The following is a 20,513-nucleotide window of genomic DNA, read 5'->3' as shown; positions in this document are numbered from 1 at the left end:
CACATTTCAGAGGCAATTTATTTATTTTAGATGTTATTTCAGTGTTTAACTTTTGCCTGAGTTGCCGTCATGTTCACATTCATACATGGCGCAAAGTATCTCGTACTTCAGGGACAATAAAAATCCGACGTGCAAGGGCTCTTAATGCACACGATATCTTTGGGGACAATGTTTCGACTACTTAACAATAAATTGAGCTAAATTTTGACTGTTTTCTGAGTGTTTCCCTTTTTTAGACTAGTGGACTAGTCTTAATCAAAATTTTCAGTTAGTCAACAGGGAAATTAGTCGCCAGGAACATCCCTAGTTTGAATGCATGTTTTTCCAGCGCCAGACATAAACAACAATGGCAATGTTCATTGTGGTGAGGTCACAATATCAAAATTCCAAATTCGATACAATACCTGCGTAAATATCTCGATACTGATACTGACACGATACCAAGGCAAAAGTCTAAAACATCTTGAGGCAAAGAAAGAAAGTAACGGAACATAGAATTCTATATTTTTTTTATCAATTCAAAAAATAAAAAAATGAAATGTGCACGAATGTTCGCCAAATATCGCCCACACAGTCAGAAACACAGCCTCTGATTGGTCAACAGACTCAACCTAGGCATCGTGAAAGGCTAACAACAAAAGTAACTGTTTTCAACAAAGAAAAACAGATAAATAATCACTGAAGAAAGTCAGTGTGGAGTTAATCATCATGGATTTATTTTGCAAAGTCTCCAAAAAGACACTTCAATTCAAGGCTGGATTTCAAAGCTTCTGAAAGGGTCCTCGTTGGAACAGCACAATGTTAAGTGTTAGGTTCTGGGCCAAATAAAAAGTAAGTCTCTCACATGCAGCATTCCAGAGATATTTAATGTTAGTAAAGTTATGTCGTATATGACATCAAAGACCTCAGAGTTAACTTCTACAGCGTCCAGTCGGTCAGATCTTTCTCATCAGTCCTGTTATACTCCTGGTGATGAGATAGACTCATGCATGCAGCTCAGCTGGAAAAGCTCTAGATAACATTAGAGTAGCCATAACGTTTAATTTGCACTTGCCTGATCAGACAGCTGCATCAGGCATTGCCCGAACACACAGCTTACTTGCCCAGAGTGAGCCCTGCAGACACTGTGTGGCTGTTGCACATTGACGCAACTCACAGCATATCACAGGAAATACAGCTCTTAGTAAAACACATTCTTAAAGCACTGGTACCAGCAACATGGGGTATTGTATGGTTTTCAATGGCAGGATATTGCGATACCTTTCTAGTATCTGTATACCGTGATGAGGGAACATGTCACCATCACGTGTCAGAGAGGAATAAGCTATGTATCTATTCTTGCTTTTGGAAAAATAGAATATATAGCAGCAGATTTATTGTAAGGTAGGTATGATGGATTTTTCTGTGCGCATTACCTTAACTTCCCTGTTATCAATAACAGCTGAGAGCACACCGAGAAACAGCTGAGTAGAAATATAGTCATCAGTCAGGGATGCGCTTTCCACTCAGTTTGTTGTGTTAGGCTTGACTTTCCGAACATAAACGTCAGCTGGCCGTTAGATGTCCACATCTGTCTCGCTATACACAAATATGCTTTGTTTTCCCCTCCTGTAATTGGTTGAGATTGCGTTCTCACTTCCGACAAAGCACACAGAGAGAGGAGCATACTTTGCATCTGGGGATCTCAATATGTTCTTGATGTGGAGTTCAAACGTCGGCGTCGGTGTCGGTGTCATGGCATGGCGGTCTGACATTAACACTCACCAACGAGAATGGATGAGGAGCAGAAATGTCAGCTGGAAATTTGCTGCATATGAGGCTGTGACACTGCCTTTGTTCCTTTCTCTGTACTTGATAAATGTTTGTTTTAGGCTTCTTTACATAACAAAAGATTAAAAATACCACTCAGTATTCAGCGAGTCCCTATTTCATAGTCATCAAACCCATGACACTCATTCTCTCCCTCACACACACAGGCACACACACACATTTCATAATAGAGCTGTAATTAAAGAGCTGTCAGAGAATCTATGAGAAAAGCCAGTTAGGGAGGAACTATAGCATCCTCCTCTCTCACACTCTGTGCTCTTAATCAGGGCTGACTGACAAGCACACACATGCACACACACACACACACACACACACACACACACTGATAGGAAGCTCTAATAAAGCTTTAACTGGCGAAAAATCATGTCAGTTATTTTGAGTCAAGAACACACACATTAGCGCTTAGTGCAGGAAGCGCTTGAATGACACCTGTCTTCCACTGGTCACACATGCACGTATGACAGTTTTGCACAAGCACCACGGCATGAGCAGAGCGTGAAGTAAACACAAAGTGATTATTTCACACTCGTCTCTGCAGTTTAATTATCACATGCTGCTGTAAAAGCATAAACAAGGCAAGCTCATTAACGGCGAATGCATCATGGTGACAGATCTTAGCTAGCTGCCAAACAGAGAGGGAGAGAGTGGAACAACTTTAGACAATGTTAAATTACACTAATGAACTTGCTCTGCCTAATATTAGCGACTTCACCAAACACACGGAGAGGAAGAGTCGCTCGGCGGAGGGGTGGGAGGGAGGGAGAGTCGTTTGTCAGGGCGAGTTATCGCAGTGGGAGAGGAGAGAGGAGAGAAATTCAGAATCATAAAACCAAACAAAAAACAACAGGAATAAAACCCCCAAACATGGAACTTTTCAACCGAGGGCGGCTGTCCAGCTGGCACTGAGCTCGGCATGCTGGGTAGCGTAGTTATGGGGGCTGAGGGAGGTTGAGGATGACATCTCTCGTAGACAATGATTGACTGATGAGTCTTGTCTTCCCTCCTACTGCTGGTTAAAGTTTAGGAACAGAGGCCATGGTGTCAGCTAGTTGGCTCCCCACAGTGGACTGTAGCCCATGGCTGGTGGAGTGCGGGTGGACAGCAGGAGGTCAGAGGTCATACAGTGACTAGTGAGAGGCTCCTACGATTCTGCTGATGAAGCCACTTCTGCCTGACTTCATGCTCTCCTTGGTCCAAAACGTAATTACAGTTACATTTCTCCTTCACTCTCCTACGGACTGCTTCCTATCAGCATTTTTACTCAGTGTGCTCTCTCTGCTTTATTTGAATCTATTCTTGTTATTTGCTTATTCTTTCACTGCAACGTATTCCCATCGCTCCGTCTTTGTAAATATACTGTATATATAAAAAGAGAATGCCGCCATCTCACTGTGATCTTTAATCATTTCTCATTACTTTTACTCTTCTTGCCTGCTTCAGCACAGATTTAAATAAATCATACTATAGATATAAAGCAGGCAACAGGTTCCACTTGATTATGTGTCAAGCTGACTTATTTTATAACAAGAACCCTGTGGAGCATCTTATATATAAATATGAGCAAACAGCCTGTCACTAAATGCATGCGTTAATCATGCGCAACTTTTAGCCTTAAAAAAATTATGAGTTATATAAAGATCACCCTCGGTACAGTTGACATGAACGGGAAAATTAGCTATAGATGCCAAACCGTTTTGGACCAGGCTGTGAATATGTTTATTTCTGCTGTAAAGTTGAGCAATCTTATATGACGGTCTATGGGGATTGACTTACTTTTGGAGTGAGCCTCAAGTGGCCATTTGAGGAACTGCAGCGTTTGGCACTTTAAGGATGACTTTATTTTTCGGCCCTGGATGTTGCACTTGGCTACTACTGAAGGTAGTTGGCTAGTTAGCAAGAAATGCTGGACTGTATTTACTCTAGAGCAGATGACCACACCATTTAATCCATTTCTTACAATTTTGGGTTGTTTTTTTTTAGGTTCTGGAAATGGCCAGAAATAAAAGAACACGTAACTCCAAACTTCTGTGAGCCCTTCTGTGCAGAGATTGCATATTCTCCCCACAGTCGATCATTCATTTTTCGTGACAACTTATCCTGTTGGGGGTCCCGGGGGGGCTGGAGCCTATCCCAGCTGACATTGGGCAAGAGGCGGGGTACACCCTGGATAGGTTGCCAGACTATCACAGGGCTGACAATCAAGCTCCTTTTACACTGCCAGATTTTCCGCGAATGTTGGGCCGTTTTGCAGGCAAGCTGCAAGCTTTTATACACACAGAGGCAGAAAGGAGAGTTGATCCAACGCGCCCAGTTTTCCACCTCGTAGGGTACTCATATTGGCACAACCCTTTTTAGTTTAAACAGACCGAGGCAGCCTTCCACTACGGGAGGAGCTGTTGATGATGCCGCACATGCGAACCACTGGCGGTGGATAAACAGGAAACAGCTGATAGCAGGAATTAGCGAGCAGCTAGTAGCAAGAGAGAAACGCAAACCTGACAGAAACTAGTAGGTAGTAGGTAGTAGAAAGTAGGTAGGCGACAATTTGCCACACTCCCCGATTTTGTTTTTATATTGCCAATGCTGAAAAAAGACTGATTGGGCTTTCCTGCAAATTCGCACAATTCACAAAGAAGGCTATAGAGACAGACAACCATTCACGCTCACATTCACATCTATGGCCAATTTAGAGTCACCAATTAACCTGCATGTCTTTGGACTGTGGGAGGAAACCGGAGCACCTGGAGAAAACCCACGCTGACCACTGCTCCACAGTGCCACCCACTGTCCACAGAATTGAATGTGAGCATGAATGGTTGTCTGTCTCCATCTGTCAGCCCTGTGATAGTCTGGCGACCTGTCCAGGGTGTACCCCGCCTCTTGCCTAATGTCAGACGGGATAGGCTCCAGCACACTTGCTACCCTGTGCCAGGATAAGCGGTTGCAGAAATGAATGAATAAATAACTCTAAACTATTTCCAAGTATCACCATCTAACATCCTCTAGTTAAGGTTGCTAAGATATAGTTGGAAGATCGCTATTTAGGGGAGGTGTTTAGAGATACTTTTCCATGCAGCAAAAATACATTAGAAATTCTACTATAGTGAATGCTTTATTTGGTTTTCTGCTGTGTCTGTATTATCATGCAATTCTCAGCCACTGCATTACTGTATATAAATAGTAGCAAATGTGTGTTTACAATATTGTGCGTAAACAGATTTGGGTTTCTATGAATATATCTCTGTTTATTCATTTGTCTGTCACACAAAGAGAAACTCCGGCGGGACACAGCTCAAACAGGTAAACATGAAAAAGCTTAGTAACCAAGGCAAGTACGAGTGCTTGCTTATTTATTCCTCTCACACTATAAACAACCACAAGGTCACACATTATTACTGATTGCCCGAGGGAGACTGCAGCAACTGTGGGATCAGATAGGTTTTAATGGTGTCAGTGTACATATAGTGTGGGTGCATTTTTCACACATCAACAATGGTTCTCTTTGTTATTTATGTCTCTCAGGACAATGTTTATGTAGAACCTGGTGCATGAAAACACCTCATACATGTATATTATGTAAGAAACTGAGCGCCACATCTTAAATGATGCTTTCAAGTTCATTAAACTGTAAATGACGTCCATAGACATAATAAATACTGGCTGCTGTGAATGAGGGCATGCTCTTAAGAATAGTAAATTAGCATAACAAACATAAGAAATGCCATGTAACGCAGGAATCCCACCCCAGATATGCAGCAGCCAAGAGTAAGAAAACCCCATAACCTGTCAGAATTTAAAATCAAAGAGACCCAAAGGGATAAAAGAGGCACTGTAGTGACATAACTTTCACATTTTCCTAAAACTTTGTTGTAGAACCTTTGAAAGAAAGACTTCAGTGTTCGACATCTGTGAATTTCTTTAAATAAATGAATGCAAAATGACTGAAAACCTGCAACGTGCAGAATGTTAACTATGTCACATTGCTGTGAGGCAGAGAGAGCACAGTGCATGAACATAGTCGGGGTGATGTCTGAAGATTGTGGAGGACTGTGTGGTAAGACAGGGAAAGATGGTGTAATTGACCTCAGGGCGTGGCTAAAAGACACAGGAGCGGGCCTGAACCTGAACTCTACACAGCTTTAAAAAAAAATGGCATGACTTTAAAATTCTTCAGAAAAGCACAATACATCCTCTGAGTAGTAAGTGTAAATTTATATACCAATGCGTCCCCAGTTAAACAAACAGGATGGTCAATGTACACAGACTGTCATGCACACAAAATGAATCGCCACTTCAGGAAGCAAGTGCTGCGACAGAGAGGCAAATTATCTTACTGTAGCCTTTTTCCTGCTTTACATTATGCAATACAGTCTCACAATCCCGCTACCAGCCTTTTTACACAATTCAGAGCGTGCGCTGCCAGTGCGTCCTCTCATTTGCATAAATAAATTCACCTTTGGGCAATTTGCATGTTGATGAACTTGTGCTAATGCACTTGCATGCAACAAATACACAGAAAGAGATAAGGGAGAGATAAAGAGATCAGGGGAACATTACAGGCACGGCGACAAAGTGGCTTGTCTTATGAGGAGGTACACATGCTAGCGTCAAGCAAGGCTAATGGGAGTTAGCGTCATTTATTACAAGCGGGATAATTACAGTGTGAGGGAGGCTGAGGGAGGGGCGAGTGCAGAGAGCAACAAAGAAGTTTCAAAGTAAAAGACCTCCAACAATGTCAGCCGCTGTTTTACACTGAATATAACAAAGTAAAGAAATGAACAGCTTTGATTTTTAGAATTTTCAACACATCCCGCAGCTTTTTTTGGCCTCCTTACTTCAGGTTTAATTAAAGCTGACACTATAGGCATCACAGGAAACAAATAAAAATGGAATTTCCAGAGAACACCTGCAGAAAATGTTTGATCATAAAAGTATGTTCTAGCTTTGACTGGAAAGGTTGACTGAGCTGAGGATGAAGCACCTTTGGCAAAGCAACCACAGACATAACACTAGAGGGAAAGGTAGTTTTTTGTTTGTTTGTTTTGCAGCCATTCAAGAAGTTAAACTTGTGATATTATGGTTATCAAACCTTACCCTGGACACCTTGTGGTTTACCGGTGCCTTTAGACTCTCGAAGTCATGCAGTTTTAATTGACACAGCCAATCATTATATTTCCCTGGGTATATCACTTCATTTGTTACAACCAGTTGTATTTAAATTTTATATTTCTGTGTGGTGTAAGTACTGTTTTTAAAGGAGAGTGAGAGCTCTCTTTTTCTGTGAGGGTCTGTGTATTCCTAAAGTGCCGGTTTCCAGCTTGGATTGGCTGATTTGGGGGCTGGTCTGTTTTACATCCAGGGTTTTCTGAGGTGACTCTGAGGGTCGACACTGACAGAGTAGGTATAGCTGCGGCTGGAGCAGCGACATGACCTGCCCACCAGCTACATGACTCACCAAAACCTATATGATCAGCCCCTTCGCTCTTTAGTCCAGAGGCCCTGATGAAGTTAATGTATAGCTTTGAAGTGTTAGGTTGACAGAGAGGCTGTTAAGGTTAGGTTTAAGGCCAAAACACACCGGCGGCGAACACTGTGTGCCAAAAAATACAAAAAATACACCCCTTCCCCACACTGGCAGCAGCTAGATGCATGTCACCGCTCCTGGATGCACTGTCCAATGGCACTTCACACCACTGTCCTATTTCCAGCCTTGGCGCCCCTCGGAATTAAATACATTTTCCCCAACTCGCTCTCGCTTGTAAATGCCAGCTCCCGTAGCAGCTCTTTTTCTCTGTTCCTATAGCAGCTCGACTCCTCTCCTCAACAGGGATGCAAAGAGAACTCTGTAGCTGTTGCTGTGTCTTGTGTGTGAGGAAGAATGGATAAGGAAAGACTCGTTGTTGAGGTTGAGAATAATCTTGAGCTAAACGACCCACAATCCCATCATTATGAAGACAGTGGTCAAAAAGATATTGCCTGGCATGTCATAGCTCTGGAGATCGGATCTTCAGGTGAGAAATCAACTTTAGTTGGTGTCCACACGTGACTTTAAGCTAATGCAGAGGTGGTGGAGGTACAGATCTTCCAGTAAAAGTAGTAATGACTTTGTGTGGTCGTCCATTAATGAGCTGCAGAGCGACGGTGAATCAGCTTTAAATGAATAAAGTGTATTATTGCTATGTTTGGCCTCACATTTATTCACTACAACTGTTGCATTGTAGTAGGGTCCAACTAACCGCTGTGTTTGTGGGTTTATCTTGTATTGGTGGTGGGCACATTTGTAGGAAAGTGTCGTTTAGGCTTTAACTGAATGTGGCTGCAGCCATACATATCTACCTTCCAATTCCAAATTTTGTTGAACATTGTAAAACTTTGTTAAATTGTTTTTTTTTCTGAAGCAGTGAGCTCAGATAATCCATGCCTGTGTAAGTTTGCTGATGTGTCGGCTGAAGACTTGATCTTTTCCTTGCACAGCTTGCTTTGATATCTTCTGTGTGTGTTAGCCTATGCTTAGCCTTAGCTTTAACATTAATGTCTTTTGTATATTTTGTAAACACCATTTCCTTGTGTTTTGTTAAGCATAAGGAGTCAGGCCTAGTGCTGTCTTTTGGTTTGTTACTTATGTTTGTCAGGGATTAGGCAGAACTTGGGTTGAGGGTGGTTTTGTTTTGTTTATTATTTTGGCCTTTGGTTTACCCTGAAGCCAAGCTTCATTCACTGTAAGTTAATTTCACTGTGTTTAGCAATAAACTGCTTGCTGTTAATATTCACTTCGGCTCTCCATTTCAACCCTTATGTTGCGCTCTCACACTATTGTTTCTATCATCAAATGTGTCTTTAAAAGGCTGGAGGGAGTCTTTCAGAAAACAGAAAGTTAGGTTAGAGGGAAAGAAAATGGGGAGGAGAAGAAGACCATTGTTAAAAAAACGGCTGTGACTTCGTGGCACAAATCCAGAGTCTTTTTTTCTTCCTCACCCACTGTGCTAAAAGATATAGCAGGTAATGGCTGGTGGGGATTCGGTCATAAAAACTGTACATCATCTTTCTTCTCCTCTCTGTGGATGACCAGTATATGTGTGTTTCCCTCTGCCTGACAGATATATAGGAGGAGCTACATGCAGTTGTTTTGAAGAAGGTGACAGAGAGTGCTGCGAGACAGACAGATCAGCAATGTCCTATCCTCACTGACACTGTTCTGCAAACAGTAACGCAATTAAAAACACTGTGCTGAGGTCAAAAAACATCCCAAACTCCCTCCTTCCCGCCATCCTTTTCTCTCCTCCCATTGGCTCGACAAACGCCCCGTCAACTACTAATGCCCCTGTATCAGATACCCAGCTGATACACTGATGAAACACAACACCCATAGCAACAGCTAGAGCATTTTCCCTGGCCTTTTTTGGAAGGTTACTAGCTCGCTCTAATGGAGAATAATAGATTTGTCTATTTTGCTCCAAATTTTGTTCAACAAATCAAAAATTAATGAGCTGCAAGATTAAGTACAGTTAGTGCCTGTAATGTAATGAATTGGTAATCTCAAAAGAAACATAGAAAAAAACATTAACACAGGAGGAAAAACAATAAAAATAATCATAAAATCTGATTTTCCAACTAGGGATTTCTATTAGGAGTGAGTACCAGTCACTAAAACATCTGCCTGTTGTGAGGAGACAGGACCCCGCCCTTTATCCAACGACACAACACTCTGGATAACCCCGCAGCTGATAAGCGCTGATAGGTAATTTTGGAAGAGATGAGAGGCCATTGTTCCCAAAACAGATGCTATGTCGACAGCGGGGCGAAAAACAATCCTGTAACACAAGATAAAAGCTATCTGTGATCTCATTAGAGGTGGTAATGTCAAGCTAGCGAGGTATAAAATGGCTCTGCCCCAACTATGATGACAGGGCACTTATGGAATAAGATACAGTAAAAAAATGTTGAGTCATTTTTTATGTCTTTGCCCGGGTGTGGCGGAGCTGGGGAGAACTCTGCTTCTTTATTTTGTTTTTCTAAACATAGAGAAGACCCATACAATCCAGTGTACACTTACAGTATGTCTTTTACACACACTCACACACAGACGCTCTCACACACTTGACCTCTCTATGGACAAGTTTACTCCGTCACGGTCACACATGCGAACAGACAGGCCTGCATACGCCGACTAACTTTCTCTGACATTCACACTCCCGCACACACACGTATGCACTCTCTCTCCATCCATTTGGATGCAGCGGGTGAGTCCTTCCCCTCCCTCTGGCTGACGGAGCGGGTGACAGGATGGTCGGACAGCACCAAGGTTAGCCAAGAACATGACCATTGTGCAAAAGGCTTGCTTTGATAAGACCTCGTTGTGCACACTGCATTGTGGGCCGCGACGGACGCCACATGCTCGTTTTAAGACACAAAGGTGAGGACTGAAAACCAGTCAAACTGCACCCGCACATTTACTGCTCTGTGAGTATGAAAAAGAGAAGGAGGAAACAGAAGAAAAAGCAGCACTGCTAATTAACACTAAGGTGTTGTGTATGAGTACACCCAGCGTGCATACATTAACTCCCAGCCCTCAGCAGCCTGTTGTTTTGCACTAATAATCACCAACACGTACACTTTCCCCCCCGACAGCCGAGTGGAATGAAAATCAGAGATCTCGGCATCATGTAATTACAAGCCGTGGAAGAATCGAGGCGTGAAAGCAAATGTGACTTCCTGGTGTGTATCTGGTTCTAACACATGAATTCAAACTATCAGGGAAGTGTTAAGAAAACTGCAAGTGTAAAAAAAAAAAAAAATCCTCATTAAGGCAATTTTTCTGAAGTGACATGATTTTTTTTTTTTCACATTCCTGCTGCCTGGCAGAGAACACATCACCTCAAACTTTATAACATACATAAGGGACAAGTGTGGCCACTGCCCACTTCCTCCTCTCTACATGTACAAGTAAGTGTACGAGTTCACACCCGACTTTCTCAGTCTAATCAATATTCTCGTTTCCAAAATATTTATAGGCAGCAACAACATTTTAAGTGATATACGCAAAAGCCTGACATAGTTTGTTACAAATTTAAAGCTACAGTTGGTAACTTTAAAAAAATAAAAACATTTTTTGTCATATTAAACTTAAACTGTCATTTAATCCAGACAGTAGCACGTGAAACAGATACAGTTAAAAAAAAAAAAAAAAAAAAAATCATGTTCCTCCTCTCACTTGTTTTGCTTCCAACAGTATTTGCGTGACTCCACCGTGGCTGAACAGAAGCAACCAATCAGAGCCGAGGAGTCTCTGACGCAGCTGTCAATCATGTTGACCGCTGTTCATGAACTGCTGTCAAACTGTCAAACTAGGCAGCACTGAACAAAAATGAATCAAGATTATGTTTCTACGTTGCCTTTTCTCACTTCAAATGTGTTCAGAAATGATTTAAGTGCACTGTTTAGCTGTAAAATGAGAAGTTTGCTCCAGCCGGTGCTTTGCTTTGGCTTGACTGTTTCCAAAATGGCAGCCGGGTCATAAACTTTCTCAATTCACAGCTAAACAGTACACTAAAATATGTTGCTGGAAACATTAGAGACAAAAAACAGGCAGTGCAGTAACACAATCTTGATTTGTATTTAATTGGCGCCGCCTAGTTTGTCGGTTTGACTGAAGTTCACCTACAGTGACTGACATGATAGCATACCATCAACCTGCCACGCGCTGCAGATGAAAATTAGACTGTAGGATAAATCTGGCACATTTACGTGACTTAAGTCGTTATGTTGATTAATGTGCACGGTCCCTTTCTAAATAAAATAAACATAAACATGATTGACTGCTGTGTTAGAGTATTCCTAGCCCTGACTGGTTGTTTTGCTGACGTGCAATGGATTCCTGCATATGCCAACAGGGGCACTACGAGGAAGCAGAGGAACATGACTTTCTTAACAGAACTCTGGATGACGTCTGGGAAATACTCTGCTTGGTTTTAGTGAGGGGTGGCACCTAGATAGAGCATGCAGAAGACAGATTACACTGCGGTCACGTAGCTGGTTCATAATTTAGTCAACAGAAACAACAGAGTCTCTTGCTGTTCCATGAATATGTCGGACAATGACGGCGTCTGGCCTTGCTGACAGAATCTCTTCATCTCTCCAGCCATTCTTTTTCGTTTCTGTCTTTGTGTAAATGACCCTTCTTTTTTACCCACTGATAGCTGTTTTCTTCCAGTTTTCCATGAACTGCATAAAAGAAATGCCCACTCGTTTGCTGTGAATTCTCCAGACAGTTACTTGCTCTATTCCCACATGGGCTCAATCGGACAATACACAGACTTTGTACAAGGTAGCTGGCAAGGTCAGTTTGGTGTCTGATTTGACTGATTGATTTTAAGCTCCTCCAGGTAAGGTCAAAATAATTTCAGGTTTGCAGTGTATGTGTGAAAGAGCATTATCTGTCTCATGTACTACTGTCTGTGTGGATGTAGTAGAGTTTCATGAAATATGACAAAAACTTTGTTGTATAAATGTAACCAACTACAACTTTAAGCCCACATAGAACAAAATAAAATACTTTCACTGAGTTGTTAATTTCCTTGGTTTTCCCAAAATACTTTAAGATGAAAATAAGAAAACACTTAAGTGAAGCCCATTGTCCTGCATGTCCATCGTAAAGCAGACAGCCATGCAGAGGATAGTAAATTGGAGTGTACTTTTGTGTTTGCATGAATGGTTGGTGTAGGAGGGAGAAGACAGAAGAAATGAGAAAAGATGGCTAATACAGAGAGAAGAGAAGAGAGGCAACAGGAAAGACAATAAGGAGTAAATGGAAATCAAGTCCAAATGGCAGAGCTGTGAGCAGAAAGTACTTTATGGATGGGTGGAAGGATGGATGGATGGAGGCAAGGCAGATGACTCACCATCAATCCTGCTGACCAGCTCCTCCAGGGCCTTGACTTTCCTCTGGATGCCTGGCTGGGCAAATGTATAGTTGTCCTGAGGATAAAGAAAATCAGACAGAGTCAATATGGACCAAGGCTCTATCTACAACGGTGGAAAAACCTACAACAGCTAGTCTGCAATGTGTATTTTTTATACTTTGAGCATTTTGCTGACTCCCAAAGTGAACGAATGCAGGAATAAAGGACTGAAATAGGCTTCAAACGCTATAGATAAATCATTACAAGCAACAACAAGCAGTGCGAAGGTCACACTGGTAAGTGGATAATACTGCTGTGAACATGAAATGACCACATAACAAAAAGAGCACGGAAAAGCAATAAAAACAAGAGCTAAGGAGATCAAGCAGATATTTTTATTACAGGAATATTTGTCACATTTCTCTGTAATTTCTCAGACAAGCTGTGAAATTGATCCCTTGTTGAGAAAACTAACACGATTAGTTTCACGTTGACGTTTTGCAGCCACTTGGCCCAAGTGTCGGTGTATCACAGCGCACACGCGAAAGGGTTTGAAATCTCACATTTTCACTTTGAAGATTCATTTTCAGAAAAGTGCAGTGGCCATTAAAGATTTGAAGCGTTTGCCAGGGCCCATTTCACACCTCACACAAAGCCTGAGGCATCTTTAAAAACAGCAAATAGAGGAAATAGGCCGCCTAACGAACACTGGCATGACAAAACAGGTGCGGCTGTGGCCCTGAAGACAAAGTAGAGTGCTGACTGTGAATGTGGCTCTAAGAACATAATGGATGAGCCGTGAATGGGCGCCGGCCTCTTATTTGGCATGAAGTGTTGGAAAAAAATATATATTCCAAAGAGCTGAAGGCTTTTATTTCACCACAGTCCCCTTCAAATAGATACTGTATTTAATCTGGACTGCATAATGTCACAAGACACACTTCTTTTAAGGGAACATCCTTGTTTGTGGAAAAACACTCAAACAAGGCAATTTAACTATTTGTAATGGCATCACATCTTATGATATGAAATATGCCAATGAATGATTAAGATCTCTTATGTTTTCTTTTGGAGAGTTTCTTAAATAGTTGGTCACCCAGCAGTCTCTGGGTGCTTCTAGACAATTCTAGACAAATTCACCAAGATCAACTAACTGCTGGTGTTGTTTTTCGTGATACATGGTATCATCATATATTGCTCATCTCTGCTCACATGTAAGGCCAAATGTAGGGAAATGGACACCATGCCTTGCATTGTCCTAAATGGTTTTAAAATCTAAGTTTAAATTTAAGTTTTAATTTGCTTCACTGAGTCCAAGAAAAGTGCTACATTTCCAAAACGTTTTAACTTTTTAAAAAACACTGTGACACTCTGACGACACTGTCAGACGAAATCAAAAATGTGAATGAATCTGAATGTCTTAGTTAATTTTCAATGCTCAAATGATGTGGGTATCAACATGTAACAGTGCAGAGTAACCAGTTACCAGGTCCACCTGGTTTAGCTGGCCAATCATGAAACATTTGGTTGGGACTTTGCACAAAGTGGGTGGGAACAAATAACGCAACAGTAAAATGAAAACGTTTTATGAGTTGGTATATTAAACTTTTGCCAAATCCTGTCAGAAGACATCTGTCTTTTAAAGAAAGGCTTTAGTGCAGTTGATTTTTAAAATTTTAGTGCAAATTTACCATTCAATTTGTTTAACTAACACGAACACAATTGCGGCTTCAATAGAAAGTCGCACATCAGCTTGGTTGTTTTTGAAACTGACTCAATGGCGTTTCTCGTTACGCTCTTCGTCCAAAACACATCTAGTAGTAGATAAATGGTTGTGATTGGCCGGCACATCTCAGGCCGCTGGACATATGTCCAAAGCAAAGCGGTATCAGACGCATCTGCCAGAGCAATTAAAACATGAGCTCCCACATACGACTAATTCCCACACAAGGATTTGATAAGACAGACAGGTCGGGCATTTTGAGATGTTTTATCTTAATGTTCAATTTTGGTCAACCAGCTCTGATGGAGCGGGCAGTAAGGCGACTGCAGGCTCTCCATGCTATTTGCTTGCTAGATGTCGCTAGCCAGTAGACAAGCCACAGTAGCAATAAAAAACAGTCATAGTGAAGGCAACCAGCATCATGCAAGGTATCAGCTTTAGTCAAAGACAGTTTAGCTAGTTAACCAAGAGATTTCATAACAAGCTTGTCTTCTGAATCGAGAAGAGATGACTGAACTATGACTGACGCTCCCGACATCAAACATTTTGACACTTTTATATATAACATGATGTATTGAAAATATTTTAGGATATGACGACAGTAAATGAACCTGAATATGATCACAAGAGTGGGCAGTGTCGGTCGGTTGAACTTGCAGAATACAATACATGTGAGAACAGTGCATAAGCATTTTATGTGTGCGTGTACACTCAAACACACACACACCAACGAGGATTACGTTTCCTTGAGGGGTCATTTCAGCGTGGCTGGAGAACAGCTGATGTGGCAAACTATCCAACAGATGGAGAGAGGGAGAGAGATGAAGGGAGAAAATGAGAAGGAGAAAGAGAGGAGAGAGAAAGAAAGAGAGAGGGTGAGGGTGGGGTGGGAGAAGTCATTTAGCAGTAAACAGCTCCAGTTGTCCTTCAGGTTCAGCAGAACCAAGGCGTATGTGTCCTCCTGAGTTCATCAGTGGCTGGCAGGGTAGAAACCGCATTCTCGCCTGCATTTTTTTTTTATTCCTTCATCTATGATATCTCACACTTCTTTCATCCCTCCATAGCCTCTAATGCATCAATACTTCGTCTTCCTGCTTGTCAAGTCTATCTTAAACAAGTACATAAACTACAGCCAGATTGTTGAACTGGACAGGGAGATACATCAGATGATATCAGCTTATATATTAGTTAGGGATGGGCATTTTAAGTAATTTCCATATTCGAGAACTCACATTAAATTATTATAGAGTACTCAAGTATTTGCAAAAGAAAATCTAATGTTAGAATACAAATGTAAATTGGCCAACAATGGAAAAAAGTGCAATTGGAAATCGAATTAATTAACAACCAGCCTTCAATTAGCCTATTAAACCATAAATTCTACATGAGAAAAATCAGTAAACTTTCTGTTGCTGCTGTTACATAGGTTACACACAGCACTGAAGTACCAAGCTAACACAGCAGCAGTGACTAACATCTGACACCTTGTTTAACGATCATAAGAAACTCACACCAACACTGAAACATCTCAATTCTGTTATCAAACCTGTGAGAAACCATTAGGTCAGTGGTTCCAAACTAATGGGTTGCAGTCCAAAAGTGGGTTGCAGGTGGTCGCAAGTGTCTCGCAAACGTGTCTGGTTTGTAAACAGCACTTTTTTTTTTTTTTTTTTTTTTTTTTTTAAGTACAATGATTTTTTGGCACATAGCTTTTATTTTAAAGTGCCATTTCCTGCTGCAGAGTGAGTGATAAATGGACAGCTACTTGACAGAGACCGCTAACTAGCTCAACGACATGGCCGAACACAAGCATGATGCTGAACGTATTAAACTGTGTGGATCTTGAACCAATAAGAAATCTGCACCCCGTGGCTGGACCAGTAGGGAGTCACTGCATTAAGTAACATTGGCTGTGTGATGCTAACAGTTAGCCCTGCCACTGTGGTTTTGAGTGTTTGTGCAGACAGACTCTCACTAACTGTCCTTGGTGGAGCTCACACTCCTGCAGCAGCAGTCTCATGAAAAACAGAGTGCGTCGGGGGGCTGAGCGTGATTACTCTGTATGTTGAACGAATACTGATGTCCTAATCAAGTACTCGAGTACTCTTGCCCATCTATGATATTGGTATGGGTGTGTATGTTGGCTTCTAGGTATCAAATTATTGCAGCACAGAAATTCCAACTAAGTCTAACGTGATTTAGAAATGACGCTTGTTGACCAGAGTGCAGACAAGTTTTAACTGTAAAATGTCTCATTCAGTATATATCTTAGACACAATTAAAAATGTATTTAGTTGAAAGAGTATTTGTGTTTTAGTAAATTACATCTGGCATACTGTAAATGTTTCTGGCTTTTTTCACTCCCAAATATCAATATAAGTCTCAAAAATCCGTTATAGGGTAGACCACAACATCAAGGCATCTTAGTCTGATATCAAAACAATACTGCAGCAAACCCAAGAAGCTTAGATAAGACTGTCTACAGCCTGTGAACTTTCACTCTTTACAGGCCATTTCACCAACTGATTGGGTGCACATGTACGTGTTTTGAAGATGATCGAATGAGATAAAGTACATCATGACCAAGAAAGCTTCAGAAACTCATATCTTCAGTTCTTAAAGCTACAGTAAACTACTGTACTTTACTGACATTAATTGAAGAGTAGAAATGACTCATTTTTGTGGACTTCTTTTTTTGTTTTTACCTTGTTTTCCCCAAAGACACCTGTCAGGTTACGTATCCATCTCTTCTCCAACACTGTTTTTGGATTCACACATTTCTGCTCCATCTCCCATCATCTCCTCTGTTCTACCCTTGTTATTTGTCAATACTATATTTGTACACTGTCTCCATATTACGTCACGAGGTTCTCCACCTCTCTGGCTCTCTCCCCTTTCACCACCCAGGTGTTAATGTGGTTAGGTGCTAAGCTAGTGTGGGGCCAGTGCAAGTAATTACATTTGCATTATTGAAGCTGCTGGCTTTAATCAACTGCCCTTCTCTCTTTCTCTCTGTCTGTCTTGTAGCATTTCTATACCTCAGTTCTATACGTGCTACTCAAATCCTCTCTACTCATAACAATTGCTCACATTCTCTTTCTTCTTTATTCTCCGTCAGTCTCTTTATTGCTTTTCAATCAGTTTTATTCTCACACTTATTCTCCCTCTTTATTTTGTCTCTTGGTCTTACACAGCTACAGTATGTCTCGCACTTTGTTCATTTCATATCTTTCTGTCTGGCTGACTTCACATTCTTGCTCATCTCCATCTCTTTAACTATCTATATGTCTGTCACAATCTCACCCCTCAACCTGTAAAATGATTGCTTGTACGGAGCACAAAGTTTGTTGTTGTTAAAGGTATGACTCGTCATTTCTTGAGCATTGGTGATTCAATATAGTCTGTTTTGGTTTTTTAGCGTTTATATTTCCATCCCGTTGCTTTTTATATCTTACCAGTGAAACATACCCTGCCACATGGAGAGTTATACTTTTATTTTCTGGCAAAATAAACAGCGGTATGTCTGGTCTGAATGGAATGAACAGGAGAGCGGTGAGATAATTAGATGACTGAGGAGACAAAGAGCCTGTTAACACCTGGTATTAACATGTGTTTCTATGAGCCGAACAAAAGTGGACAGTCAAGACACATGGCCGTTCACACCTGTGTCTATCATGTGTCTTCGGCTGACACATTTCATACTGCCTACGTTACCAATGCTAGAAGGTCAGAGGGCCCTGCGCAAAGTTATTACATCCTCATGTTAAGCCCAAAGATTCGCAACAAGACAAAACTGTTCTAAAACGTCACAGAAAAAAGTTGCAGAGGCGTGAACTGGCCCGTTTCAACTGTACTGAAGGCGGCTGATGGTGGTGCCTCAGCTTGTCAATTCGCCAGCCGCTGGTTTTAGAATGTAAGGCATGTCACCTGTTTCAACAGCCTATCAGCTTGTAGTGAAGTCCGCTGGCCAAGTCAAACTGTCCACAGACGGCGAGTTTGTTTGTTGTGGCATTCTGACCACAGCCTCCATCCTCATTTACATCCCCGCGGCTGTTGACACATATGTTGGCCTCAGTCCTCACAGTGTCTCGGTGTTGGACAGTGGGTCGCTGCTGTTGCTCGCTGTACAGTATGTATGCATCTAACACAAACACTCATTTACTGATTAATCAGTGCAGATAATTTAAATTGTTGTGGCGTATTTTTTATAAATATGGTTCATCTGAAGCTCAGGTTGTTTGTTTGTTTGTTTTTCTCTGTTTCATCACAACTAGAAATGCAACTATAGCAAGTATCTCACTATCAGTATCCTCATTCATATTTTAATTAATTAAAATTATTTAATTATATTCAGCTGCAAAATAAGCCTGACAAGCTGGAAATTAGAACAGAAGTACAGAGAGTTGTTGCTACAAAGACGATACACCATCTTGTTTTGTCGCATTGGTGTAAACTGGCAGGTTTTCAGAGGACCAGCGCATTGCAAGTAGTTTCAAGTTTCAACCCATCTCCTTGTGAATCTTTGGTCTGAACTGGGGTTTAGCAGTTGTGTCAATACAGCTGGAGATACCACTATGAGAAGAATCCAACATGTCTCCTTCTGAAGCAAAACACAGTGGATCGTGATGCAAAAATTCATCCAACTCATCATAAAATGGGCAAGTTATAGAGTGTTAGCTTGCTTTCACCAAAACAACCACCATGCTCTGCACTAAAGAAACATTGTTGGAGACACATGAGAATGCATTAGGGTTTACAAAAGAAAAGATATGCGGTCAAATGCATCCTAGACCACCTTGTCAAGTGGTTCAAGTGATTGGATCACAATGTCTCAATTTAAACTTGAAGTGAGAGCTGTCCACTTGTGATCAAATCACCCAAGGTGCCTGTTGATAACCAGGTTTCAACAGAGCCAAAGTTAAAGAACTGAAATTTATCACTCAAACTGAAACATTGTCATCTTTTAAGATCCCTCTAAATGTAGCACCCTTGAAATAGAACGTGCAAAGCAGATTTATTGAATGTTTTTAAATTTCTCATTGTTGACATCTATGTTCTCTGGTTTCTTTGCATCACCAACTGAGTTGAATAGCATGAAGCAAGGGGCAGAAAATCTATCCATCTATCAACAGTATCCATCTAGGTGTCAAATATACGGCCAAGGGCCTAGAACCGCTCCCGCCAAAGGGTCTAATCTGGCCCTCTAGATGAATTTGAACACCTCATGTTGATGCACATGTGAAGGCTGAGAGGTTTCAGGAGAGGCTTTCCACAAAGTACTTTCTATGGTCATATTTAAAGATATTGAGTATTGTGCTAAGTATTGTCAACCAGCAGCTTCAGTACAAAAGAATCTGGATCAGACTTCTGTCTTTAAACAATATTAGTGGTGCCCCACTGCTGAGGCACTGACAAAACACGAGATTGTAAGGCAAGGGATGACTTAATCTTCTATTTCAATACTTCCCCTTTTCAGAATGAAAGAAAAATTTGAAGGGGTTGATATTTATAGGTTATTATGCAGTGGTTTTACTGGTCCGGTACACTTGAGATAAAATTGGGCTGTATGTGGTCCGTGAACTAAAATTAATTTGACACCCCTGATCTAGACTTTAAGAATATGTTCTTTCATTGTTTCATTTAGGTCAGTTTTTATGATAAAGACTTGTTTTTTAATATAATTCTTTTGTGCTACTGTGGTTTTTCTACTTTTATTTTTCTAAAAGCAAAAGGACTTGCACATGTAACCACAACCAGATGTAAAAAAAAAAAAAAAAAAAAAGACGGTAATGCATTTGAGGGTCAGGAGGTTTTGAGGACTCTTGTCTGTGCTTTCAGATTCTTACCTCTGTTCCCCAGTTATATCTCTTCTTCCATCCTCTACCACCCCCTCTCTTTCTCACTTCTCCTTGTACTCCTTCTTTTACCCTCTCCTATTTTAATTGAATTCCCACATTTTCTGTGTTTCTATCTTATTTCAGTCTAAAACTTGCTCTGTTCCTCTCTACTTTTTCATTTGAATCCTTCAACTTCTTCCCGTCTCTGTCTCATTTTTTCCTTTA

General features: G+C 41.1%; 1 protein-coding gene across 2 annotated transcripts in view; it reads right to left on the bottom strand.

Moving 5' to 3' along the window:
• Window positions 1-20,513, bottom strand: part of tbc1d22a (TBC1 domain family, member 22a) — a 198,895-nt gene that overhangs the window by 63,155 nt on the left and 115,227 nt on the right. For both annotated transcript variants that reach the window (XM_049567332.1, XM_049567331.1), the window contains exon 11: window positions 12,729-12,804. In XM_049567332.1, the coding sequence (XP_049423289.1) occupies window positions 12,729-12,804 (76 nt within the window). The remainder of the gene's footprint in view (window positions 1-12,728; window positions 12,805-20,513) is intronic.

The sequence above is a fragment of the Epinephelus fuscoguttatus genome, linkage group LG22 (genome assembly GCF_011397635.1).
Source record: "Epinephelus fuscoguttatus linkage group LG22, E.fuscoguttatus.final_Chr_v1".
NCBI classification, from domain to species: domain Eukaryota; kingdom Metazoa; phylum Chordata; class Actinopteri; order Perciformes; family Serranidae; genus Epinephelus; species Epinephelus fuscoguttatus.
The sequence above is the reverse complement of the archived record's forward strand: the minus strand, read 5'-3'. Positions and strand labels throughout refer to the sequence as shown.